The 27,960-nt window shown below is 41.6% G+C and overlaps 1 protein-coding gene across 6 annotated transcripts; it reads right to left on the reverse strand.

Annotated features, from left to right (window-relative positions):
- Window positions 1–4: 4 nt before the first annotated feature.
- Window positions 5–27,816, reverse strand: PANX2 (pannexin 2). 6 transcript variants are annotated; one of them, XM_073328297.2, is made up of 5 exons: window positions 26,434–26,474; window positions 21,153–21,264; window positions 18,889–18,959; window positions 4,449–5,900; window positions 5–1,874 (listed from the first exon to the last, which is right to left on the reverse strand). In XM_073328297.2, the coding sequence occupies exons 3-5, from the start codon at window positions 18,899–18,901 to the stop codon at window positions 1,513–1,515; spliced, it is 1,827 nt and encodes a 608-aa protein (XP_073184398.1). In that variant the 5' UTR covers window positions 18,902–18,959; window positions 21,153–21,264; window positions 26,434–26,474; the 3' UTR covers window positions 5–1,512. The 6 variants fall into 6 exon arrangements, with proteins under 6 accessions (XP_073184398.1, XP_073184393.1, XP_073184396.1 ...); XM_073328292.1 differs by lacking the exons at window positions 18,889–18,959; window positions 21,153–21,264 and adding an exon at window positions 27,260–27,816 and having other exon boundaries at window positions 26,434–26,755; XM_073328295.1 differs by lacking the exon at window positions 21,153–21,264 and having other exon boundaries at window positions 26,434–26,514.
- Between the last annotated feature and the right edge of the window lie 144 nt (window positions 27,817–27,960).

Genomic DNA, 27,960 nt, shown 5'->3' on the forward strand with positions numbered 1-27,960 from the left:
CACATTAAAGATATTCAGAATAATGTTTATTTATATTCAGTGCTATAGTTCATTAAATACTGGTATCATATATCCATGTCTGAGGTAATATAAATTAAAAATATATTCAATATTTCAGTCCCATACTTGTGCTCTCTAATTTTTCTACCATCATACAGAATTTTGAAGCAAACACAGTAGTTCATAATTTTGAATGCAGCTGTGAATATCATTTTAATATAGTCTCTTCTTGTCTGACTATACTTTTGAGGAGAATGATTATTGCATGATACATTTTTAGTACATTTTTTACTTATATTAGAATTTTCTCATAAAATCACACATGTCCAAGTTATAGGATGAATGGGCATGAGGATGTATTTTGGGCTAAGGAAGACAGACTTTGAATAAGAATGACAGCACATGCTGCAGGATTATTGTCCGTATACATTATGGCCCAGATCCAGAAAAACCACTTAAGCATGTGCTTAACTTTAAGCATGTGCGTATTCTCAAGTGACTTCAGTGGGACTACTCACTTGCTTAGTTAAGCATGTGCTTAAGTGCTTTGCTGGATCAGAGTCCAGAAGAGACTGCAAACATAAATTAACAATCCTCTTTAACTCTGCATTGTTTGAAAACATTGCTGGTTTTACACTGCATCACCATTGTAGGATTTTTTCATGTTAGTGAAGCACCTGTGAAAGTTTCTAACTTGGTTCATAAATAGACTATGCAAAAATAAGCTGCTAGAATGACCCTCTTCTCTCCATTTTGATAAAAGCAAAACCTGATTTGAAAAGCTATTAAAGTAATTTTTCAATGGTAAAATATATTTAAGAAAATAAACTCTTAATTTCATCATCTTCCATTGACATATAAGCTTGTTAAAGGGCAGGGCATACCTCTCACTCACAAATTCAACAGACTGAAGCATTTCAATCCTTTTTGCACTATATGCTGGTGTTAGTAAGCCCTTATCCTAAATCTCCATCAAGTCCAACACTAGTGAGCCAAAGAAACAAAAACAAAAAAAATGTTTCTTGCATATGTCTTTTTCATAAAGTCCATGGAGAAAAAAATATATTTTCCTTATTATTAAACTCTTATTTAACTCCTGCCATTAAAATAGAAGATACACCTCACCAATATCTATTTAACTTTAATTAGCCATTGTAAATACAAAGATATAAGTGCGCTGTAAAAATCACTGTGACATGCCATCAAACTCTTTTAGCGTTTCAAAAGTTGTATTGATCCATATTTAATTGATGAAGCTACAGCTAACTTTTTGTGCTTGGATACTCTTGGAGGTAAAGGCATACTTTCATCCGATTTTTTTTTTATTATTCTATTTTGCAAACTAGTGACAGTGGTGATGATGCTATCCTGAAAAATCAATTTGTAGTATTACCAAAGCCTATGGTCTGTATTAAAACTCTCCATGCTCATGCAGTGAATTGCATTGTTGAGGGTTCCATGACAGTAGTACTGGACCTGACCACCAGGTTCTATCCATGCAGCACTATATCTTTAGTACTCCACAGAACTCACTATTGCCCTTGGTTCTTCAAATGTTGCCATCATTATATGCTTTGGGGTAGGTAGGGAGAGTATTTCCCCTGCATCAGTTGGTGAATGAATACTGTTGTCTATAAGGTTGGAAACCTCTTCCTCGTGATCTTCATACAGTGTATTGACGTTCAGCAGAGGGTGAGTGGGATTACGATTCAGTGCAGCTGTTGGCTCTGGTTTGATGTGGCTCAGGGTTATATTTGTTGCAGCAGCAGTTGTTGCTGTATGATTGTGATTACATGAGAGGTAAGCCCCAGCAGCAGGGACAGTTCTGCATGTCTCAGATGAGTACAGAATCTCTTTCTCATGATTTGGGATGACTGAAAGAAAACAGAATACAGAGTAAATCACTGGGTAGTCTATTTTTCCCTACCAATCCGCCACATAGCTGATCCCATAGAATTCAATGGGAGTTTTGCCACTGATTTCAATAGGAGTAGAATTGGGCCCAATAAACAAGTTTTAATGGACTCTGAAAAATCTAAGACTACTTCTTCATGAGAGCTTTGACTTTTGAAAATTCTAGTCCTAGAAGCACATTACAGTGTGACTAACAAGTTTTGTAAATATCACTCAAAGCTACATTTCTAAGCATTGCCTATGTGAAATCATCCTCATTAAATGAACAAAAGTCAATTTAAAAGGATTTAGGAATGTTTTACTATTTCCTCCATAGATTCTAGCCAGTGCTTTGCAAATGTTGTGATTTAATGTTTCAACAAATGTTAGGGATGCCTAAATATGCAAGTTGAAATATAAAAATACTGATATTTTCAATGGGAAAAAAAGAAGGGACACACACCATAAGCCACTATTCTAAATGTGTAAACAATGTGTAATCAATAAATATTTCTTTCCAGAACTTGCTCACTCAAAAGCATTCTTGGGTGGGGTTTAAGGTGGGCATAAAAGCAGCTGTTATAATTATTTTGAACTCGCAACTTAAAATATCCAAACACTTGTTTAAGTAAAAATAATCGAGACCAGAAACCCCTGGTGGCTTCCGGGAGCTGGGAGTCAGAACAGGCTACTGGATTAAGAATGCTGTAGGAAGTCCTGCATGTGTATATTGAGGAGTTTGAGGACTCCAGAAAGGAACATAAGGATTTGGAAGTGACAGAAATTTTTAGACCTCAAATCACTTTTCTGCTGGGCAGGGAGGACACAGTAGCTGTCTGTCTGCTGAGGTCCAGAATGGGGGGGGTCTTCTCTTATAAGGAACTGAGAGCCATATCTTTAACACAAAGTTTTCTATAACTCCAACTGCATATTTCATCTTTTATATCGGTCACTTACAGTAATAAAACAAGTAGATATCTAGCTATGGCGCCCATCACCATAGCATCTCCGCTCCTCACGATCACTTGAAATATTTTTCTTCGCAACACCCCTCTGAGCATAGGCACTCACTTTTATTTTTCCCCAAGGGTGCCACACCCCCGCTCTGCCCCAAGACCCCGCCTGCAATCCTCTCCTTTCCCCAAGGCCCCACCCATGCTCTGCTCCTCCCGCCCGCTGCTCTCCACCCTCCCCAAAACACCTCCCCCAAACAGCTGATCAGTAGCACTGTGGGTGGTAAGCACCCACAGAGTCAGCCCCTATGCCTCTGAGGTAGGGAAGTACTATTATCCGCATCAGACAGGTGGGGAACTATGACTTGTCCAAGAACGCACAGAAGTCTGTGGCCAAACTGAGAAATGAACCTGAGCCCCAGGGGGTACCTTCCACACAGACCAGCCTTCCTTAAAGCCAAGTAGGACAAAGGGAAATTTAAATTTGTATTAAGGACTACAACCCAGCAATAATCTGAGTTTTCAAATTGTCAAGATTCAGGGCATAAGCCAGCCTCTAACAAAAGGGGAGTATGAAGAAACTTTCCTCTGGGCAGACTATTCCGTAACTGCCTTCTGCACAGTTTCGTACACCTTCCTCAGTAGCTGGCGCTGGCCTCTGTCATACATGGGATACTGGACTAGATGGAACACAGGTTTGATCTAGCATGGCAGTTCCTGTGTTACTGGAAAATGAGTGACGTTCCTTACGATGAAGTAGAACTGAGACATAGGAAAGGGTGGAGTATCCTGGGAGCCAACTCTCACTTCTTTTCCTGGCAAAAGTGCTGACATTTTGCATAAGGCCAAATGCAAAATTATGTGTAAAAATCTACTAATACAACATAAAATATCTGCAAAGCAGAAGGACATGTTACATAGCTCTGCCTTGCCACAGCTCTACTACTCCTTATCACAGACCTATACCGAGAAATTCTACCTAACCCAGGGGTCTCGAAGACATGGCCAGTGGGGTTATTTCCTGTGGCCCGCCAAGCTCCCCGCGCCCCCAGTTATTTCCTGCGGCCCATCAGGCTCCCCTCTCCCCCCAGCGCGCCGTGTCCCCACTCCTCTGCTTACCTGCAGGCTCTTCCTGCTGCCAAACAACTGTCTGGCAGCGCTTAGGGCTTTCCAGGGGGGAGAGGGGAGGAGCGGGGAGCCACATGCTCAGGGGAGGAGGTGAAGAAGAGGGGCAGGGGCGGGGATTTGGGGAAGGGGCTGGAATGGGGGCAGGGAAGGGGTGGGAAGAGGTGGGGCAGGGCCTCATGGAAGGGGTGAAGTGGGGGCGGGGACAGGGACAGCATGGGGGGGTGGGCAGTGATGTGGCCCTCGGGCCAATGTACTAGTCCTCATGTGGCCCTTGTGGAGATTCTAGTTTGAGATCCCTGATCTAACCCATTTAAGAAGGCTACCTACCCTTATATTATTAGCTGATTAGAAATTTAACAAGATAGAGCAAACAGATCAGGTCACCTCTGAGTTCAACCTAGAGCAGACAGCTACTCCAAATTCTGGCCATTCAGTTTATCACTGTTGAGATGGTATTGCAATGACATACTGTACCTTTGAGAGAAGAGGTGACATGAACTACGACATTCTCCTCTTGGTTTAAAAATCCACCCTCTTGGCTTTTGGATGTAGGCATTGAGGCAATGGCTTGAATCTCTGGCTTGGGTTTTTTACTGCTAAGTATATATGGTTGAACATCCAGGGAAAAGTGCCGTGTATGTTTTTTTTCATTGCCTGTGCCGGAGATGGTGTTTGACTCAGTTTTATGAGATGATGATTGCTGTGAGGTTTTTGAAGTGGACTCTATCAGAGGAGCGACGAGGCTATCGGTTGCTGTTTTCCTGCGCACTGGCTTCGGCTTTTCAGGTTTGTGGTTTTCAACCTTCATAATAGCTAACTGCTCTTTGAATGGCTGAGGAAGTGGATTGCTACTTGGGATCCATTTCATCTTCTTCCTAGGTCTCTTGATAATGAGCTGTTCATTGGCATCGATGTCTGCTGGATCGACACTGGGGTCTACAGTCTGAATCCCTGAATCGCGCATGGTGGGTGTGACATCATGATTAGACTGGGCCAGTGCTGCAAGCAACTGGCGCACCACATTATCATACATCAGATCACTTTCATTTGTTATAAAATCCAAGCGGTTCAGGGATTTTATGTGGTCTCGATTTTCATTGCAAAACATAGCCAGAATATTGATGTCACAAAACTGAGACTTTTGCCACTGTTTCTTGGTCTTTATTCCAACCTTGTTCAGTTTATCAAATATGAAGTTGGACTTGCGGAATATGAAAAGGTGAACTAAGTTGATGAGAATGATCAAGTTCATAAAGCAGAGGAGGACAATGTCTACTCCAGCAATTATCCGTTGCAGCTGGACAGCTGGAAGCTTGCAGTTCACCCTGATGTGCAATTTGGAGCTGCTCGTTTTGTCAGGAGGCTCTCCTAGTGCACATGTAAACTCATTTTGCTTCTGCGTAGCATAGTAGGTGGATAAGTATGTAATTGGTATAATGCTTAAAAATATGATAAATAAATGTCTCGCAAGATAAAGTTTAGCCAAAAAGTTACTTCGCCCTCTTCTTTCCAGGTATTTTTCAAACAAATTCTGCTCAGGGCTTTTTTCCTTTTCTGCATTCTCAATGATTTCCCTTTTCTCCCTTTCTGTGATCCCAGGGCCTTTGGATTGTATTTGTTTCTCTATTTTTGGTGCACGCCCTTCTGCTGCACGGTGGTAGCAGTTATCGATCTCCTGAAGCAAAAAATTAAGCTCAGAAGTCAGTCTGGTGGAGGCTAGAAACTCCCAGCCAAGAGCTGGAATGTACATTATGCCAGCAAAAGCCAGCAGTGCATAAGGAAGGAACTTATGCTCAAACAAGGAGGGCCAATGGCTGGCATCAACTCCTGGCAAGGCATCTTTTAGTTCTGTCCAACAATATCCTCTGGCATACAAGGCTTGGTCACGGGTGAAGTTGTGGGGTGTGTAACAGTATATTGGCTCCTCTGTATAACAGAGAGAAAAGTCACTGCTGTGCATTTAACCTACAAAAGGAGCTCTGTAAAATAAATATTTCAAACGATATCAATTTTCTTTTACTGTTTCTTTACATGACCATCAAGACCACAAAGATTTAATATTAGATAGTTACAACCCGTTCTGCATACACCCCAGGCAAAACTATCCGCTTGAAGAGCTTTAATAAACCTGAACTAGAACTGTTAAAAATAAAAGTTTTATAAATTGCGTTGGCTACCCCTTCCAATGTAGAACTCCACACTGAACTCTGGACAGCTAATGAATGGGATATCCTTAACCACTGTACAGTAGCTGAGACTGTTGTATCAAAATCACATGGCTTCCCTATAGAAATAAGCATAATATATAACTCACCTTAGTGAAATATTTTTTCATTAATAAAGCCAAATTAGTTGTAGTTGAAGTCAATGAATCTAATCCTGTGCAAACTCACAGTAACAAGGACTACTGTACTGAACATGACAGAGAAAATTTAAACTTAGTAACATCTAAATACTGGGTCAACTTCATCTCAAGTGTATCTTCTTTGATTTCAATGGAGATACGCCAATAGAGAATCTGTCCAGTTAACAGTGTATTTAGCACTGTAAATATTTAGTTTTACCTTCAGATATTTACTATTAAAGATTTTGCAAGACTAGCAATAAAATATTCTATGAAGTCTAGTGAAAGTTGGAATACTGTTAGTTACTCACAATGACACAATAATGACCTTGACCTAGACAAGCTCTTAGGGGAGAAAGCATGTACTATATCCATGTTAGCTCAATGATATGTCTCTAGAGAGTACTGGATATGGAGTAAATTTTTATAGTGTTTGACAGGCATTACAAGAAGCAGATGCCAAATGAGACCCACGTTAAGTAAATATTTTTCTTCTTGAACACCGAATGTGCCAAGAACATCAAGTTTGTTTCCATTATGAACACACAACCTGGACTCAATCTGGAAGCAACAGGATTAAACGGTTTTTAAGGGTCAGTTAAGGCTGCTGGGACTTTAAAAATTGTAACACTCCTTGACAGTTGTTTCATTTGGTAGCAATGACTAACGATTCCATCTATGGTGTTTAAACCCTTCCCCATAAATCACATGCGCAAAGAACCTCTAATCTTTGCTGCAGCAGTAAGCAAAAAAAAAAAAAAAGAAAAGAAAAGACCCCCCACCTGCCAAATTTACTGAGCCTTGCAAGGGAAATCGAACAGTTCTCTTGTGCTGTGGAAGGATCAAAAGGCACATGCACATACACTGATTTGGTTACATGAAGACCCAGTATCAGGATTAGTTTTTAGGTGTTTTGTGTGTGGGGTGGGGGGTTGTGGGTTTTTTTTTTTTTGAAGCAATGCACTGCAATAAAGATTAGTTTCTAAAGTACAACTAATCTGGGTGAAATAGTTACAATAAATGCTACTAAACAATACAAAGTCAATTAATTTGATAAGCCTAATTAGTGATAATTAAGTACCTTTACAACAGAAAGAAAGACAATACCTCAAAATGATTCAGTTCCAATCTTTCAGAGAGGGCAGTTTAAGAAGAGTATGTTAATGTTACTCAACTTCTCATTTCGACTCATTTTTAAGTGTATTTCCAGAGTCTCTTTACTCAAGTATCTTTTCTGGTTGCACGATCCCCAAATTCCAGCAATTAGAACAAAATCCCAGCTGTAGTGTCTACCACCTATTTCTACTAGGAAAATGCTCATTGGCTCCCTGGTTTTCGGCAATCACATCACATCCCATTACCGATCATGGGAGATACATGCCGAGAAATTCCAACTCCTGCCATCAAGGGGTTGGTTACTGTTACTACCTTACTACTAAGGTTTCCCTAGAGATCCAGTAGGTTCCTATGGAAGAAAAGTTTCAGTGAAAAAAAGTAGCACTGAATGCAGTTTCTTATTTCCAGAAATATATGAAAAGATCTTCCACTCGCTAAGCCACACCTGTCAGCTCCAAGTTAAGTTTCAGAGAAAAACAATTTATCCTGTGGCAAAGTATGTGACTATTTCTCATAGGTCACAGTACGTACTGTACCAGAAACATGCAGTCAAGACTGTATACAACTGCTCACACAAACCAATTGCATTTATTCCGGATCCATGCACCAGCTGGTGTTATGAAATAAATCAGGAACACTGTTTTTTTGTTTTTGTTTTTCCACTGAGGCCTCACAATTAACTATTGCAATATTTCAACACAGAATTGCAATGCAATAAAAACAATCTCAATTAAAGGTCATATACTTAGCATTATTTATGTGCACGCACCATGGATTGGGCACATATCTCAAACTTGGCACAAGGAGTGGTATACTCTGATATAATCGTTTAAATATACAAACTGTACAACTATGTATAGCACATAGGGGAGAATGTAGAGAAAAAGAGAGGGGGACTGACCATAATGACATTTCTATGTATTTCAAGAGTCATGACAGATCAACATCTAATTGGGCTCAATCCAACCTAATTGGGCTCTCTGGAGTCTTTTCATTGACTTCAGTGGGCATTGGATCAGGCATAAAGTACTCTACAGGAGCACATCTCTATAGATCATGTATAGGAGTTCTTACTCTGCAACCATTTCATTCACATTGGTCAGAGATAAAAATCTGAAGAGTTGCACTACGATGTTTGACCCACAGAGTCTCATTTATTAGAGATGACTTCAAATACGAGTTTCTCCTGTCGAGAAAAGAAAGTCAAAGTTCTCCTTGTGGAAATTCGCTAGCTCTTCCACTGTGAAATATCTGTTTTTCAGCTGCTCTCACTGTATGGTGTGAAGTGGGAGTTTTGTAGTTCATTACAGTTATTGAGCACACTGTACTATTTTTAACTGGTGTTTTGTTTATTGATGCTATTTATTTAGGCTAATGTATTGTTTTACATATTTATTACTTTGACAGGCTTGCTATGAATAGTGATGCAGTGTTTAAATAATGAGGCACAACACACACTCAGGGTGAAATCCAAGTGGGAATTTTGCCATTGACTGCAATAGAGCCAGCATTTCATCCTCTCTGGGTACATTTTTAGCAAGAAATAACCTATGTATACAACCTACTGAATGAGATGTTCCTGCAAATGTATTTTCTAAAACATATGAGCCAAACTCAACCCCAGGGTAATGCCACTGATTTCAATGAAGTTACTTTAGGAGTGAATTCGGCTCAGCATACTATACCGACTTAGAAAATTAGTATTGATCGACCATGTTTAACCTAAATAGACATATGTAATCATACCATGATACGATATGTATCCTATGGGCCTGACTGTTCTCTCACTAAAACAGGTGTAAATCAGAGATAACAGATAAATCAGGACCCTATAATAACCTCAATAATTACAAAGCCAATGGTAATGTGTGTCTAGATCACAATGTGATATGAAGAGGATGGTTCGAGTCAACCCCAGTCAGTTCTTACACTGATCTGGCTATCATTTCAGACACGAGAACTGGGCTTGCACAAGGGAGAGGGAATAGGCTGCTTTGTGTGCCTGCTGAAACTGCCCAGGCTCAGATCTTTTTACATTTTCTGTTTTAAAGTGCTTTCTGGGTAGGTAAAAAGCATTGGCCTACAAAAAAGAACAGCAAGAGTGTTAAAATCCCAGCTCCAACACTGACATCAGATACATACAAACCTAGGTTATTGGGTTTTAACTTTGTAATAACAATAATCTTCTTACATTTATATATCAACTTCCATTGTGAAAGTTCCCAAACCACTTTAAAAAAATTCCCGTTTCACCAGTAGTATAGTCAAGTATAAGCACAGGTAAATAGTTTACTCACTTCTCATTTGGTGAATATGGAGTTTAGTTTAAGTTAGTTTATCCAATTCTTTTTTTTACCACTACACCACTGCTTTTCAGGTAGTCACTTCTACCACCACTGAAATGCAGCTCCTCTGGGATAAAACACAGTGGCTACTTAACTGCATACAACAATACTATACAACTGTTTAGGAAAGACAGCGAAGAAAGATGCTGAACCAACTGAAATATGGTCAGGACACCAGACGCAACACACTGCTACACTGGCAAAAAGTGTCATGGGATCTTTAATGACTGAGGGTGGTCAGAACTTTGATAGTAAGTCTCATCCAAAAGACAGCACCTACCTATCACCATTGATAGGGCACTAATTCAGAGCTGGCACAAATGGAAAAATGCTACTTCCATATATACTTGATCCCACACATTTTCCTGTAGCACCTGTATTCTGGTGGGAGTGGTTTTTTTGGGGTGGGATGGGGAAAGAGGCATCTGGTTTTTTTGGGGAGTGGTATGGGATGGTCTCCCATCTAGGCATGGACCGAGCCTGCTAAGCTTATATAATTGGATAAGACAACTTCATTGATTGAAATGCCAGCAGTTGATGTTCAACATAACTGTTCTAAAGGAAAACCACTTTGAAAATCTAGGGCTAAATTCTGTTTTGATTACACCCACAAAACTCCCTTGTCACTGTAGTGTTCCTTTAGGACAATTGTTGATAGAATAAATAACACTGTGCAAGTACCATTGTAAGTGATCTTACTGCAATTCTTTATTTTAATACACTGTATTGTCTGCTATCTGCTAAGATTCAGTGTCCTTTTCTTCTGATATTTTGTAACAAAAATATCCATATAACTTTAAATTCTTCTGTATTTTGACCACATTTACAGCAACTCCGCCTTTGTCCAATTCAACTCTCATATGCAAATAATGGGTCAAATCCTGCTCAATTTACTCATAAGTAACTCTTGAAGTCCATGAGACAATTTGCACCAATAAAGTAAGCAAGATTTGGTCAGCTCTTACTGAATTTTTCAGCCAAATTAAGATAATCAACGCAGAACTTTGTGTTGATATATGTACATACGGGACTATGTAATACTATTAGTTATGCTACATCACTTAAGAATTATAAATTCTTGACAGCTTAAGCTATAGTTGTCAGGCTAGAAGTGGTAAGCAAGAAAAAAAATCTTATATTTGATCTTTTGTAAATAATAAATCCTGCCTCTACGATATACACAAATAGCAACTTTAATCTTGGAAGATCCCTCAGTACTTTACAAACTCTAAACTATATCCTGCAATCATTCCCCATTGCAGAACTCCCACTGATGGCAGGGTCTGGCTCCTATTTATACAGAAATCGCTTCACCCCACCACTGACATGTAGCCATTTGCACTAGCAACACTACACAACAGACTTTAAGAGAGGAAGGGAACGACAACAACTTTCTTTAAAACTTTAGGTAACAAGAATATAATCACCCAAGTTGGAGTTCGGCTCAAAGCCCAGGAGTTAACAACCCAATGCTTGGAAAGAGTACTGATGGAACTTTCACAGCTAGTGCTCAGTATTACATATGTAATAAAAAGTAACCCGGTCTACAGTATATTGAGAAGACACTGTAAAGACTGGTAGGAGCTCATCTTTCTTTGCTTTTGTAGCAACTTGCGAAGTTCATGCAGTTTTTACAAGGTTTTCTTCAAAAAGAGTGAATTTCACCTCAAATAAACAAGCCATTTCTTTTTTTAAAACCTAATATAATGAATCCTGGCATCTAAACATTCATGGACAACGACACAGTAAACAAACCAAGCCCCACTCCTGAAAAGACTTAGGGTACTCCGCCAATGGTGGCAGCGTGTAGAGTATGTGTTGCTACGCACTGTAGTGAAAAAGAGGCTGCATCCACATTGCGGTGTGTACCTACATGCAGCAATGAAAGGCTCTGGCAGCTTTCCGCTGCCAGAGCCTGTCCCCACCACAGGGAGCTGCCCGAGTCTTTCCTCGTTGTGGGAGCCTTTCCCTGTGATGGGGAAAGACTCCAGCAGAGGAACATTACACTGCTAAAAATAACAGTGTAGAAGGAGGAGGCACTGCTTGGGCATGCAGAGAGCTGCATGGGGTACATACCCTACGGATTCAGGCATGTCTTTACTCTGCTCACCTAAGCACTGCCTCATCACCTACACTGCTATTTATACCCATACTAGGGAGGTGGGAAGTGCATGTACTCTACATGCTGCCATAACGAGCGTGCAGGAGTAAGCAAGGGGTTAACTTTATGCACTGGACAATCCCTTTGAAGCCAATGGGATTACTCACAGTACATGAAGTTACTGTGTATCACTCTGAAGGAATGTGGCCTTAGGTCCAGATTCAGCAAGGTGCTTAAACATGTGCCTGACTTTAAGCCATGAGTTGCTCGACTGCATTCAAATGGACTTGCTTAGTGTTAGGAATGGTTGAGCACCGTGCTGAACTGGGGCCTATCGTGTATGGAGCACAAAGGAAAAAGGTATTATGTAAGGAAATATGGTTCAGTTTCAAGCTTCTAAGAGATTATAATAAGCAATACTCAAAGGTATTTTTAATAAGTATGGAAAATGTATTGATTGTGATTTTAGTAGATATTTAAAAGAAAAAAGGAATTTAGTAATAATTTATCACTGTCTGCATAAAAGAACAAATAGCCTTTTACACCTGATTTACACCCCAACTAAATGTAGTGTGCTCAACAAAAGCAGACTCAGGACCCTACTAATGAAAGATTTACACCCCATTTATGCTCACGTTTTTGGAAGTTACCCTGTAGCTTGTATGAATTCACATCCTTCAGCAAGGATTCAACAATGGGGAAGGGATCAAACAATTCAATAAGTAGAAATAGAAAAATGCAAAAAGGAATAGAGTGACTAAGAATAAACAATTTAAAAATGAGAAAGTCAGCTAAAAGTTGTTATCCATGCTAGTCTAGACAAAGCCAGGCGGCACTTGTACAAATAGCTCTTTTAGTGTACAATTTAACAACATAGTTACACACATTCATGAAAGTCCATGGGACTACTCACATGCTTAGCATTATGCATGAAAGCCTTGATGAATCAGGGCCATGGGGCTTAAATCTGCAACGTGCTGAAGTCAGAGAGAGCTGAAGGCACTCAGCACCTCCACAGATTGCTTAGCACCTTGCAGAATCAAGCCCTTCTTAGGCAATGCTACAGAAATGTATTCCACAATACAATTCCCTTAGGCTTCAGGGAACATATAAAGATCCCGTGCTTTAAACAGACATTAGTCACAATCCAGATTTACACATATGAATAGGTAACACTGAAACACAGGCTTCTGATAGATAAGCCAGATGAGAAGCTTCATGAGCTCAGCTAGTACAGAACACTATCATACACTGATAGGTCTACCATAATGCAGTAGAATACCATGCCACACACAGTGCATCCACAATATATCACAGCATCTAAATACATGCAATCAAACTGCCACAGGCATGCATCATTCACACTAGGTACATAACTCAGGAATAAATGCGCAATAAAGCATGTAACCAAAGTATTTTATTTTAAGAAAAGTAACTAATTTTTTGTGTGTTTTTTTAAAGTAATGTTTAAAGGAAAATGGCTCTGGATCCTCTTCTCTCTGGAAAAAAAAAATTCATGTTATTCAGGTTAAAAAGTTCAGTCTCATGAAAAATCACATTACCTAACCAGTAACCAGATCTGCCTTCCCTATCAATTCTTCTGATATTATTTAAACAATTACTGAGTGAAATCCAGGTTCCATTGAAGTAAACAGCAAATCTTCCATTGACTTCATGGGGCCATGAGCTCAACAGCGGTATTTAAAGGACAGTTATGAAAATATAAATTCCACATAAGGACCAATGCCTGCAACAACTTACACACACAAGTCTTATCACATATGTAGTCTTACCTAACTCAGAGGGTAAGGTTATGCACATGCATAAGTGTTTGTAGGATCAGGCCCTAAGCTAGTTCTATAAATTGTAAGTATTATTACTATTAATAAAATAAAAAGACAGCAACTTTACCTTTATTTAGGAGTACTGTCCTACACTTCAGAATACAGGCTCCACGCCTGGTGATTCAGTTTGTCTTCCTGAGGCACAATTTCCCCCACAATGAGAAAGCCTAAGTACAGACATTTATTCTCCTTTTCTCTAGATCCAGTTGGCCTGTTTAAAAGAAAAATAATTGAAAAAAAAAACAAATCAAGAAAAGACACTACTCTATTGCTAATAGTTCATAATGTCCCAGATTCTACACGCCTTACTCATAACTGTGTATGATGTACATAAGCAGTCTTGATGTTTAATAGCCAATGGGCTACCCACACAGATAGGTACAATTGAAGGTAAATAAGGGTGGCAGAAGCAGGCCCAATATTTATAATTGCGGGCATCTTCTCATGTAGCGTCGATTCTCTATTTACATACATTTCAAATCTACACAGCATAGTCCTACATTAGCACTACATAATTGACATACACACAAAGTTATTTGGGAGAGTATTTGCTACAAAATATTAACTACTTATAATAGACATTACCTTTTCTAAAATTAACTACACAGCACATGCTAAAATTCACTTACCAGGGAATGAGGCGTAAAAGCCTCAACAGTGCCTTGTAATGCCTCCCCCAGGGAAAGAGAAATATTTTTATCTGGGTCCCCATTGAAATGCAGAGGCCCAGTGTGAGAGAATTAGTTCAGAAATAGCAATTGTTGCAGTAGGGGGTGTCAGAAAATTCCTAGTTGAAAGCCCCTAGACTGTTTCTTATGGGGAGACATTTTTTCAATAATGAGCTATCATCCAATATGCGATGACCATGTTGCAAGATGATAATATCATTGTACAGAGATGTTCCATGGTGATGTACTGCTGCATCCTGCTTCAACTGTTTCCTCCTGTGCTATACAGAACTCTGCGAGGAAAAAAAAAACATTTGGAGGGAAGTGACATGGCTTACCCTCATAGCCACGTGTGTTTCTGTACTGTAATCTTGATTTCCATGATGGAAAGATTTAAGGGACAATATCAGAAGAGAAGTTTAGGTTTTGGAGAATGACCCAAAATGTAATCAGTGAAATTAATCCTATACACAGGGCCCAAAGAGAGACCTGTGCACTGTTTACTTTTCAATTCAGCCCTAATTTGAGGAATTAAATGGTGGACAGGCCTTCTGCCTAGAGGTGAATTTCACTCAAAGTGAAAAAAAAATCAATTACAATAATTTGTAGCAATTTAAAAATTCCTCTCTAGTGATCCAAAGCCCAATGCAACCGTATAAATACTCAGGCCCAGATCCTAAAAGCTATTTAGGCATTTAGCTCCCATTGAAATCAGTGAGAGTTAGGTGATTAAATACTTTTGAGTATCTGGGCTTCAGATTCGATCTGGGCTTATACTGGAATTGGAAAAGGTTCACAAAAGGGCAACAAAAATTATTAGGGGCACGGAACGGCTGCCATATGAGGAAAGATTAATAAGACTGGGAACTTTTCAGCTTGGAAAAGAGACGACTGGGAGGGATATGATCGAGGTCTATAAAATCATGACTGGTGTGGAGAAAGTAAATAAGGAAGTGTTATTTACTCCTTCTCATAACACAAGAACTAGGGGTCACCAAATGAAATTAATAAGCAGCGGGTTTAAAACAAACAAAAGGAAGTATTCTTTCCCATAACGCACAGTCAACCTGTGGAACTCCTTGCCGGAGGATGTTGTGAAAGCCAAAATTATAACAGGGCTCAAAAAAGAAGTTCATTGAGGATAGGTCTATCAATGGCTATTAGCCAGGATGGGCAGGGATGGTGTTCCTAGCCTCTGTTTGCCAGAAGCTGGGAATGGGTGACAGGGGATGGATCACTTGGTGATTACCTGTTCTGTTCATCCCCTCTGGGGCACCTGGCATTGGTCACTGTCGGAAGACAGGATACTGGGCTAGATGGACTTTGGTTTGACCCAGTATGGCCGTTCTTATGTAGATACATTAATAATGACCACAGAAATACCTATAAGTAAACTGTGCTTGTGTATGAAATCCCAAAGTGAAATGAACTCTGACCATAAAGTAAAACTGGTTATATACAACCTGGTCTGGTTTCACAGTCTAAGCAGGTCAAGTGCACAAAATAAACAGCATAAATGGTGGAAAATATCATATTTGTTATATTGTTTTATTCTTCTTTATAATAATGATCAGAAGTGTAAAAGCTGGCTTGTATCAGACGCTTTTTTGCCCAGGTATAACTCAAAAATAGTTTCAGTATAAAAAAAGAAACAAACGTCAAAAAATGAGCCCAGAAGGTAATTTAAATTGTTGTAATCTCTTCTAGTAGGTTGGTGGGGGTTTTTTGGAAGGGGAGATGGAAGACCCTAGACTACTACCCTTTAGAAAACAAGCTGCTCTGTATGTAAAGAAATTGTTTTTTTGCAAAATGTCACTGCAGAGCCATGAGAATGTCATTACATAGCATCACAATCCCACTGCAGATGCCTCTTGCCCTCCTGAACTGTCTGCCCACTCCACCAGCTATACACATTGGAAAGAGGCCATGCTATTCCTCCCAACTGGCTTCCTCAAGCCCCGGAGCCTGCAAATGGTGAGTTCCCCACAACCTCTAAATGGATCCCACTCCTTCATTCAAAAAAAAAAATAATAATAATCGTAAGTAATGACTTAAACATGTCTTTAGATGGCTCTGCTCTGACAGTGCCCCAGAAATAGTGGTTGGGCTCCAACCCTCAGGACCAAAACACTGACTGGGACTTCCCAGGGGACTGCCTGAAATGCTGATCCCTCAGCTTCCTAATGTCTGTGTGATGGGCCCTGGGACAGTTAGAAAAGTTGCTGCCACAGTTCTATTGCAACATTGTACTTCCAAATTCAAATACAAGTGCATAAAATATGGGCCTGATCCAAAGTCCAGTCAGCCAATGGAAAGACTTCCTCCGTGGCCTTTGGATCAGGCCCTGTGTGATGCAAAAGAAATCTCCAAGAGAATCATATCAGTCTACTAAATAATATGCCACAATAACGTTTATACATATTTGACCTTTAACTCATGCACCACACAGATCTTCACGCTGACAATGAGGTGAGGCTGATTCTTACTGAAGCCTTTTTCAGCCTCAAATACAATACGGGCTGAGATTTTCCCAGGATATCTGGATGCCGTTCTTATGCAAGTTAATGGGAAATAAGGCTTCTAAAGCCCTCAGGTGGCTTTAAAATCCGAGTCTATGAACTTCCTGGAACTTCAGTCATACCCTCAATATTACTTATCCACATGTTTTCCTCTTGAATAAGACTACTGAGTAAGGTAGCATCTAACAAAACAGATAGCTTAGTTCAGTGTGAATTCCTTCAGCTGTCTGTAAGTGCATGTTAAACTTCACCTTATTCACACTTCAGTCCTCAATCGCATGCATCTGACACATGAAGATGAAGCTGTCACTAATATAGACAGGGTCACCCACACAGAGATCCCATGAGAAGAATAGGATGCTTATGTCTCCAAACATTTTCTGAGAACTGGAAGCCTGGACAGATAACTGAATGTCGCTTCCAGAAATACTGTATGTAATCTTCACACTATTCCTCAGAATTGTTTTTGACTGTAGTAAACAACTCTACTGGATAACTATGCCTTTCCTCTTGAGTTAAGCTCATGACAGGCAGGGGGGCTTGCAAGGGGGGAGAAAGCAGGGGCATGGACACCCTTGCCCCAATAACTGGCAGAGGTACAAAGCTCCTCCAGCCCTGGGACTGCAGGGGCGAGAGCGAGCTCCTCCGGCTCTGGCACAGAAATGCCATCCCAAAAGTGGTCAAATTGCCTCTGACGACAGGCCAGCTTGCGTCTATCCTTTATTTGTAAGGCCCTGCCAAATTCATGGCCATGAAAAACACACCATGAACCGGGAAATCAGATCTCTCCTGTGAAATCTTGCTATTGGAGGGGCAGGGCTGGGGACACCCCAGCGTGGCTCCAACTGCTGGTCCTGGCAGGGCTGAGGAGGGACGGGACTTCCTCTTCCCCTGCATGGCCACTCTTGGGGAGAGCTCAGACCCACCTCCAGGTACTTTCCCTGACTACAGGAAGCTCCGTGGCTGCCGCCAGCTCTGAAGGCTCCCAGCAGCACGGGGGAGATCAGACCCACCTCCACCTCCCTGAATCTCCGCCAGCTGAGGGAAGTTCCATGGCTGCTGCCTTCGGAGCCCAGCTCTGAAGGCAGCACAGAAGTGAGGGTGGCAATCCCACAACACCCCTACATCAGCTTTGTGACCGCCCGTGATCCTCTTTTGGGTTAGTACCCCCACGGTTACAACAGTGTGAAATTACAGATGTAAACATGGAACTGACCAATTTTAAAACCCTCTGGCCATGAAATTGATCAAAATGGACCACAAATTTGGTAGGTCCCTATTTATCTATGAACTATCTTTAACCTTTAGGTGAAATTCCCCCCAGTGCAGAGAGCCTGCAAAAGACTCTATGTACCATTTATACCCTGTGTAAGGCCCTGATTCTACAAAACATGTAAGCATGTGCTTAAACCCATTGCTACTCCTTTCATCCTATTTGCTGAATCAGGGCCTATGAGGCTGTTATAAGTAGAAGTGGGGCCAAAACACTTGTGCAAGTCCTTTGCACCTATGCACAAATTTCTGCCCTTAGTTATGCTTTCATGTAACCAAGACAGAATCTGGCCCTGTACTCTTAGCAGCAGTAATAAAAAATAGTCTTTTGCACTTTACTGCTATATGCTGCTCTAGGTGCAACCAGAGAAAATTTTGAAAATAAACACTTAAAATTAAAAGCCACTATATGCATATGTCAGATGACTTGAGTATGTGTAACAAACCCTGCCCACATCTTGAAACAAGAATATTAGTAAGAAAAGTTGATCAGAGATACCAAAAAAGAGAACCTTATTGTGTATTAAATAAATCCTCAACAAACACAATTTAAAACGTACTGTAGATAATGAAATGCATCAAGAGACATTGAACTCATGTAGAAACTGTACTACACAGTGAAATAAACATCATTTATGCAGAAATGATTACATATCAGGAATTAAAACATAAAACTTGAACTGACTCATCAGTCATTTAACTTACTGTCTCCTTCCATTACTTCCTCATGAGAATTTTCTAGCAGAAGGGTGGTAGAGGGCTGAGCTAGGTAACTGCTAAGAGATATAGAAATACAGTATTTGTGAGCAATGTTTGGTATTGAAGGCATTAATTTATAAATTTAATCAAAAGGCCAACACCAGAGCTTGGCTTTTTGACCAAAACGTAAATCAACTGGCTGCCAATGTTCTGCTTTATTAGAAGTATTTAGCAGCTTTTGAGGGGAAAAAGGAACACGTGATAGTTGACTGTGATATGAAAATTATCATTGACTGCGACTGGAAAGCACTGGATAGCGTACATTATAAGAAAATTAATGTGATTTGGCAATTCTTGGACTCCATCATTAACCATAAAGCTTTTGATAGATCAGAAATCAAACATTTCAACACCTCGACATTTAAAATGGAACGCAACAATTCATTCATTTCCTTTGGAGCCTGCGTTTCAGCTCCTTACTCAGAAAATCTCCCATGGACATCAATGAGAGCTTTGTCTGAGTAAGCAGCCCAGCACCGGGCCTGACCTGTTCAATGGAGAACTTTTCTTTATAATATTGAAACCACTTAGGAAAATAAAACAATACACACAAACTAAGCAGCTAAGAGCAAGGACCAAATTCCTCCTAATCTAAGGTAGGCTGAAGAACTTGGTGTCTGGGAGGATGAGGCAACAACACCATAAGTAGCCTCTACTCTAACTGCAGAATCACTGTCCTGACAATCATATTGCAGCTACCCACAGAACAAACAACTTCAGCACCTGCCAATGAAGAAAAGCATTCTGCACAGACTGTCCTCTGGGCATGTACATTTCTACCTCGGATGACCTATTTGTGGGTGAGGTCCAGGTCCGTGGGTTTCATGGCTAAAGACAGGTGGAACTGAAGGGAGAGTTAAAACAGCGCTGGACACAAAATGATGCACTTCAAAGTCAGATTTAATGTTGTATGTATAATTCAAGCTTCCAACACTTTGATTCTAGACATTGTAAAAGGGACCTATATACGGTAATGTGCCTATAGCGCATCCAAACATTTGGGACCCTTTAGATCGAGATCCAAACTTCACAGCTCTGACCTGTCTCCAGAATGGGAGAAACAGAAACATCAAATGCAAAACAACTGCTGAACTTTGGGGTAGAGTGGATTTGGGTTTGATTCTGGATTAGAACTGCATGTCTGTCCTGTGGTTACAGTACTAATGTGTCATTAAATGGAATTTCGTGGTGGCTTATTATTTCTTTACATATTCTTCCAAGAAGGATGCAAAAGTAGGAGCAATAAAATTCTGGTTCAATAAGAAAACATTGAAATTGTCACTTTAAAAAGAAAAACTGAATACCCCCTAGTAATATGAACATACTAATCCAGTGGGCTCTGACATTTCACATATGGAAGGCCATCAATAAAGACTGTATAAATTGCACAAGTGACACCATAAAATTATAGTCTCACAGCCTGTTTCGAGGCTGTTTGGCACCTTGTATAGTCATTTCCATCTGTACAAAGTGGGGGTACGTTCCCTCCATTCACACACCAGTGGTACTGTTCTACACAAGAGTGGTGTACTGAAAGCTGTATTGAAAACTGTAAACGATCATTTGAAATACTCTGGGGTTTTCCTGGTCCCGCTTGCAGGCTAGCAGGATCTGTACAGAAGCATGCGATTCCGGACCTAGTACCAACTGGTTTGCAGGCAGCCAACCCAGTGTAAAGAGGGCTGAGTTGTGCCTCTCTGTTTTGGGGGACAACCTGCTTTCTATTTTTGGATTCTTGTGTGTTATTCCTAAATTTTAGGAAATAAAAGTAGTGTTACATTCCCACCCTGCAGCAAGGGTATTTATGTTTTTATCTAACTTCTCTGTGTGTATGCCATGAACATATAACAAGGTGCCAGACAGCAAAGAATCAGGCCTGTGGGTATGAAATGTTAAGGAAAAACAGAAGGGCTTCTGACCCTTCGAAGGGTCATGTACGGACATGTACCATGCAAGGAGATGTATATGAAGTTGACTGTGCGCTGGAAACCCGTGTATTAAACTCTCTTATTAACATGAATAGGGACACCTTTGGTATTTTAACAGAAATACAAATAGCTTTGACAATAAAGGAAAGAGTCCAAACATGCACAGATGGTAGCTTTCATCTTCAATTAAAAAAAAATCATCCTTTTGTTGTCCTTAAGTTTCAGACAGTAATTCCTGAAGGAAAACACAGAATAAAAACAAGTAAATTCCTCTGGGCCTACCAGCTGTGTGCATGTGGACTTGTTATCCTCTGTGTATTACCTCCAACACCACAGGAGCCGACTCCTCAAGACTTGGCTGTTGTATGAATCCTTGTAAACAAGGCTCTAAGCCCTGAAATTTTAGAAAACAAATCTTGGGTTCAACTTAAATTCAAATCTGAACCCATTCAGTCAAAGAATTATAGGCCAATTCTGCTCCCATTAAAGGCAAAATGCCCACTGATTTCCAATGGCAGCAGAATCAGGCTCTGTGTGAGATGCAATTTTTCTAGGGCTGGAGTGTGAGGGTCAGAGATGAGGAGAGGGCTCATGCCAGTCCTTTGGACTCTCTCTCTCAAGTGCCCAGATTTTTTTGGTAGCGTAATAGCCAAGTATCTTTCTTGGAGGCCTTTGTACCCCCACTGCGGTTACTGTGTGCCAACTATAAACATGCTATGCACAGCTGTTGACTCACCCTCTGGAGAGCTTGCTTTCTAGGAATCATGCTATTTTATTTCAAAAACATTAAAAAACTGGCAAGTTCAGTAACAACACTGTAAAAGGGACTATATGTGAGCAAGTGTCCACAGGTGTCTCCTGAAAGATGTCCTGAAGAGCATAAGTAAAGGGTGAATTTGACCTCTTTGCAGAAGGTCAGCACAAGGACTATGGTATGCACCATGTAAGCCTTAACTTATGACCTCAGAGTGAAATCCTGGCCCCAGCAAAGTCAAGAGCAAAACTACCATTGACTTCAATGTGGTCAGGATTTCACTCTCAAAATCATATTGGGCTTACAGTGTAGAGAAGCCTCATGGTGTCCCTCTGCACAGAGGTGAATTTCACCCAAAATGCATTCCCATCTAGCAGTGAAGTTTGGGGAGGAAATTATTTTAGCTCTCAATAGATTTTGTTTACATTCCAGTTTCTTACATCTGGCAAACATGAACTGAGATGACAGTCTGTCTTTGACACAAAGTCAGGAATAAAAGTTCATAAAGAGTGACAGCAAAGGTACCTCTGATGGAAGGAAGGTTCTTCCATATTTAAAGCAACACATAAAATATGAAGCTCACCTAAACTGTGGTCTTATCATGGAATTAACATAAGACTTAGTTCAGTGCCTGGTGAACTACTAAATCCTTCTTTATGTGCCAATATAATTATTAAAACAGTAAATCATATTCTTAATTTCTCAGTGGTGATGTAAAGATAAAAGCACTCGGGTACCAGGGCAATCTGTGTGGAATAAACTGCCTAGATAAACAAAGAGAAAGTTATGTTAACTTAAACATTTGGTTTATGAAATATACACAGTAGTAACATCATAAACTAACTTTCTCTTTACTTTACCCATCAGGAAAGTACAGTACACGTTAAATCATGCTACAGAGATAATAACCTTTAAGACTGGAGATGGATTATTGCCTTTTAAATAATTGTCTCTGTCATGACATTTTTTGTTTGTCTGGTTATCTAAAGTACAATTGTGCTTTTCTGTATTCACTTTCTAGGCCAACGAGGCATGGGCTAATGCTGGGAAACTCAAGTTTTCTCTTGGGGCATTCCCTTTTGCAAGTCACTTGTACAGCACAAGCAAGCTGTCCAAGCAAGTGGATGCTATTCCACATGCTCCACTGGACTGCACAGACACTGTTGACTCCCTGCTTGGTCCTGCATGCCTAAGTATTGGGGTAGAGAAGGGATATGAGGGGCTCAACTGCACTCCACATATTAGTCATACAGACCCTTCCTACACTAAGCAAGATATGTTGCAAGAAACCATTGTTCTGAGCTCACCATACTTGTATAACACCCGTATTTACATACACAGCACTAAAGTGTTTTACAAGTACTGGTTGCATGAGCCTGGAGAGATCTGCCCATAGGTTTCTTTTTATTTAGGAAGATTACACTGGCTTTAAGTGGCTTTTCATGGATATTACTATTTCCGGGAATTAGAATTCATACGTAGTATCAATTCTTATTGTTTATTCTGACACAATAACTTCTGCATTCAAGGGCACAAAGCAGCATTTGGGAAGCTGCCATGGTATTTGCGATAAAGATACAATAAAAAACCACCCCTTTTTTGCCAGCAGAGTTTGCATTTTCTGTATCTACTATCTAATTTGCCAGAAGGTATGCAGCAGAATCCAAAGCAAAGAGCATAGCTAGACTTTGAAAACGATAGTGACAGTACATAGGTAAACCATAATACGAGCATCAAAAAGCGGGGTATGTGCTAATAAATATCACTTAGCAATAAGGCATGTATTCAGCAGGACTAACATAATTAGTGAACGCAGTGTAGCAGGACTAACGTCATTAGTAAATACAATGTACAATCTCTCTGAACAAGTGTAATTTCACTAAGAAGTCTCAGTAAATAGAGCTTTGGTAATTAAAAAAACTAGGGTCTACTCCTGCTCCTATTAAAATGAATGGAAGTTTTGCTACTGATTTCAATGGGAGCAGGACTGAGTCCTTAGTAATTAGAAGCTCTGATCCTGAGTTGTTAGCTCCCAAAAAGAAGACAATTTTGTTACACCATGTCCATGCTGAGCTTACATTATAGTTTTATTATTCACTCTTTTTTTTTTTTCATCCAGAGTGTCTTTTATTTCCCACCCCCCTTTTTATGTTTTGTTTTTCTGAGTTTTGGAGCATCTGAGCAACCCAGTGACATCACTGGAGAGCAAAATGTGGCCCATTTTTCCAGTACAGTATAATGGTGTCCTTTGTCCTGAAAGGTGAGGTTTGTTCTGTCTATGCTTTTATCTTTCTTTGGACCAACTTCTGCTGGTAGAAGGTACAGGCTTTCAAGCTAAACAGAGCCCTGCGTAGCTTGAAAGCCGTACCGCCCACCAAAGGAAGTTGGTGCAATAAAAGATTACCTCATTCATATCCTGGCATCGACATGGCTACATCAACACTGCAAAAACTGCATTTAGCATAAGCTACAGCTTTGTGATCCCAAGGTGAACTTATCATATAGACTCTGTGTCTAGACTCAAATGATTTTGTTTTTGGTCTATCTGAAAAAGTTGTTTGACTCTTAAGGATACAGACTGCCCCTTGCACATATAAATCTTTCCAAGGATAAAATATGTTCCTCAAACTGCTGAGTTAAAGGCAGATTTTCCCCCGCAGGGAGTGCAGTTTAAGCCAAAAGGGAAAATGAAGGATTTATGTCAGTAAAATCAGCAGATCCGCTAGATCCACATGCACTTGTTTGTTTATCCTTGCATAGTGACATCCAGTCTGACAATCTCTGAGCCTCCCCTCCCTTAATCACATGATTCCCTTTGGAATTCTTTCTCTGAAAGGACTATAGACACGGAGATAAGTTTCTACTCCTTTCACCAGTTAAGTCATGGATAGATTCTACTGGGAAATCCACATTATCCAGAGGGAAATTATCAAACTCCTTCCCCTCCCTCTCCCTCAGAAAGTTATCTCTAAAGACCCACAAAGCCTCCAGATGTCACACAGAAGGGCACTCGCAGTACAGGAGGAGCATGCTACAAATAGGGTTCCCCCTTCTACAGGGCTGGTTGGGGTTCTGCCCTATTTTGCTTGCCTCCACACCAAGCAGAGGAAGAGAAAAGTCTAAACCCTTACATTCTGTGGTGATGATTTTCAAAAATCACTAGCGATTTTGCTTTCTCAATATGAGTGACCTTAAAGGGGGCTAATTTTCACAGGATTAGCACTCAGCACATTCTGAAAATGAGGCCCCTTCAAGGTGTCTCAGGTTGGGCATCCAAAAACTAAGGCACTAAATATCACTATTCATGTATAAAAATCTTGGGCTATAAATATATATTTTTTAAAGTAACTGGTTTAAAATTGTTTTCATTTGTAACATCAAAAATGTCTTTCTTTTAAAAAAAATAATTTGTCAAATAGTAAAGCCTTCATATGGTTTATGAATATTTAATAATGGAACCAAATAGAATATAGAGTTGTAAAAGTAAGCCCCAATGCATGCACAATACAGGCCTGATTTTGTCATGCTTATCTGACAAAACTTGAAGTCAACACTACCTACTAATGCTACTAGCTGCAGACTGCACAATCAGTTCCCACATTTTTGAAATACAAATTTAATATTGACTTGAGCATGCAGCCTTAGATCACTTGTGCAGTGGTCAGATTAATACAAAAAAAGACTTAAAAGCTCCATTCATCAAGTCCATATTTCACAACCTAAGATACATTTACTTGAGAGACTAATGACTTCAAAAGACCCATAACAACTTATGAGTTCCCAGTTTTCAAAGTTCAGTGTGAAGGATTGATTTCATAGACCATAAAGGCTCTGAAGGGGATGCTAGGAGCAATGTAGTTGAAAATAAAATGTTTACAAGCATCTGAATACAGGTTTTCACAATAGACAGTAACAACCTAGTGGGCAAATAGTAGTTATTTTCATAATCACAATAGGGCCTACCACAATATGGATGTAGTATATATGTATAAAATTACTATTGTTCACCGAACGGTGCAGTTAAACATGCACCCAATCCACTAGTAAATTTGCATAATAAAGATATGTTTAAAAGTCATTTTTGGTAGATCAGCATAGCTTCTGTTTAACAAATACACAAAACACACTAAAGTGGCTGCCCCAGCTCATGTTTACGCTTGGGTCCACCTGCCGCATCATAGCATAGAGTAAACTCCCTTCAACTCCAGCAAGTTCCCCTGAGAGCAGAGGAGTAACTGATCAGAAGAATGGTTTCAGAGTAGCAGCCGTGTTAGTCTGTATTCGCAAAAAGAAAAGGAGGACTTGTGGCACCTTAGAGACTAACCAATTTATTTGAGCATAAGCTTTCCTGAGCTACAGCTCACTTCATCGGATGCATACTGTGGAAACTGCTCTGCAAACACAGGCTAGGGCTTGCAGTCCTATTGGTTTAAAGGAGGCTGCAGGAATAAGGAGAGTGGAACTGGGCCCTGCATCTTTCTCCCTTGGGGGTTGCCAAGTTTGGTTGGAGGTATTCCTGGAGGTTTCACCACCTGACATAACCTTTAATTAAAGATTAATCTTTAATTTCCAGGATAATCCTGGAGTGTAGGCAACCTATTTGTTCCCCTGTAGAGCTTTATCTGTCCGCAGAGCGCTACCGATCTGTAGGCCCGCTATCCAGAGAAAGCTGCACAATGATCTCGCCATCTGCTGCCCCTTCCCTCTCCCTCCCGGGTTCGCCCACCCGCGCTCTAGCTCGCCCCCCTCCCCGGGTGGGCTGACGTGCGGAGCGGGATCATGGTGGGGTGGGCGCCCTGCTGCCCTTACCGGCGAAGTTCTTGGTGAAGACCAGGGTGACGAGCAGAATGGGGATGAGGACGGTGCCGATGGTGACCACGCGGTCGAAGGGCAGCTCGAGCTTGAGCTGCAGCAGCAGCGCCGCCAGCGAGCCGGCCTTGTCGTCCTGCTGCCCGGGCAGGATCAGCTCCTTCAGCTTCTCGCCCGCCAGCAGAGCAGTAGCCATGTCCGGGTGGTTATCGATGATGTGTTGCATAAGCGGCTGCGGGCGGCTTCACGCCACGCCAGGCTCGCCGGGGGGTGGCCGAGCTTCGCCCCTGCGTGACTCGCCGGCGGCGCGGGCGCTCCCAGCCTACAGGGTGACACCGACAATGAAAAGAGCCCACGCGGATGGGAGCCGCAGCCAGGGACCCGCGCAGATGGGGCGGCGGGCGGGCTTGCAGCAGTGGCACCATCTCTAGCTCGCAGGAGATGCTGCTCCTATTGGGACTGCGGGTCTGCCGCCCGGAAGCTATCCCGGGCATGCTCCGCGGCTCTGCACGGGAGAGCACGCACCGGGACCCCGGCAAAGCCGGGCAACCAGGGCGATGCAACAGAGCTACAGGATCGGGGCAATGGCGCAACCAGAGCCGCACGGTGGGAAATCAAAGAGCAACACAGGCAAGGCAGTGCGAGCTGTGCAGTAACATTCAGGGAAGAGCCCTGCAAGAAAAGGCCGTGAGAGGGGGGCAATCAAAGGCATTCAGTGACAAGAACAATGCAACGAGCTCTGCAATAAACAGCCACACAATAAAAGCCGGCCAGAGCCAGGCTGCCCCAGGTAAAGTGGTGCAGACGCAGGGAGGAGGGCATTTACCTTGTAACTTTGGTCTCTTCAGCTCCAAGCGGATGGTGTGACCCAAACGGTGACGTTGTAAATAACTGCAGAGGCGAAAACAACTTACCCCCTCTCCCCGTGCCAGGAGGAGGAACCGCACCTCCCACAGTCATACAATCTCCCCCAAAGTGGGGGGAATGGGGGGTAATCTATCGGTGCTTGTTATTGCCGCTGCTGAAAGGCGCTTGCACGGAAATCTCCATCTGCACCGAGCGGCAGCGACGCGCAGAGCGATTCAAGAAGGGGCTTGCAGCGGCGGGAAGGAGGCTGCCGCCCAAAGGCGAATGGGCTGAACGCAAGAGGTCCGTTCCGCTGTTAGACCGAACATCTGGAGCCCGCCTAGCTGGAAGCAGGGGCGGCGGGGGCACTTGCAGTGGCGGGGAAGCTGGAGCGGCGCTGGCTGGTACCGGGCGAGCACAGCGCACGAAGGGGCTGCAGCGCTCGCGCTGCCTCGCGCTGGGGCTGTGGCGCCGCAGCACGGCTCTGGGGGGCGAGCAGCCGGATTTGGTACTGGGCTGTTGCCGAGCATGCTCAGTAGCCTCGCCTGAAGTGGTGGCGGGGGGGTGGGGGCCGCCCTACCTGGGCATCCTTGTCCTCAGAACCGCCTTCCTCAGACAGCGGGCGGGAATCACAGGGGCGGCGCGGGCAGCGCTTGTGCGGGGGGACAAAGCATGCCCAGA

The sequence above is a fragment of the Lepidochelys kempii genome, chromosome 1 (assembly GCF_965140285.1).
Source record: "Lepidochelys kempii isolate rLepKem1 chromosome 1, rLepKem1.hap1, whole genome shotgun sequence".
In the NCBI taxonomy this organism is placed as follows: domain Eukaryota; kingdom Metazoa; phylum Chordata; order Testudines; family Cheloniidae; genus Lepidochelys; species Lepidochelys kempii.

Coding starts and splice junctions, on each gene's coding strand:
- PANX2 (XM_073328292.1), bottom strand. CDS start 26,659: ATGCAACACATCATCGATAACCACCCGGACATGGCTACTGCTCTGCTG. Junction 5,901..26,433: donor CTTCACCAAGAACTTCGCCG/GTAAGGGCAGCA, acceptor TCTGTTATACAG/AGGAGCCAATATACTGTTAC. Junction 1,875..4,448: donor TGTCACCTCTTCTCTCAAAG/GTACAGTATGTC, acceptor GTTTTCTTTCAG/TCATCCCAAATCATGAGAAA.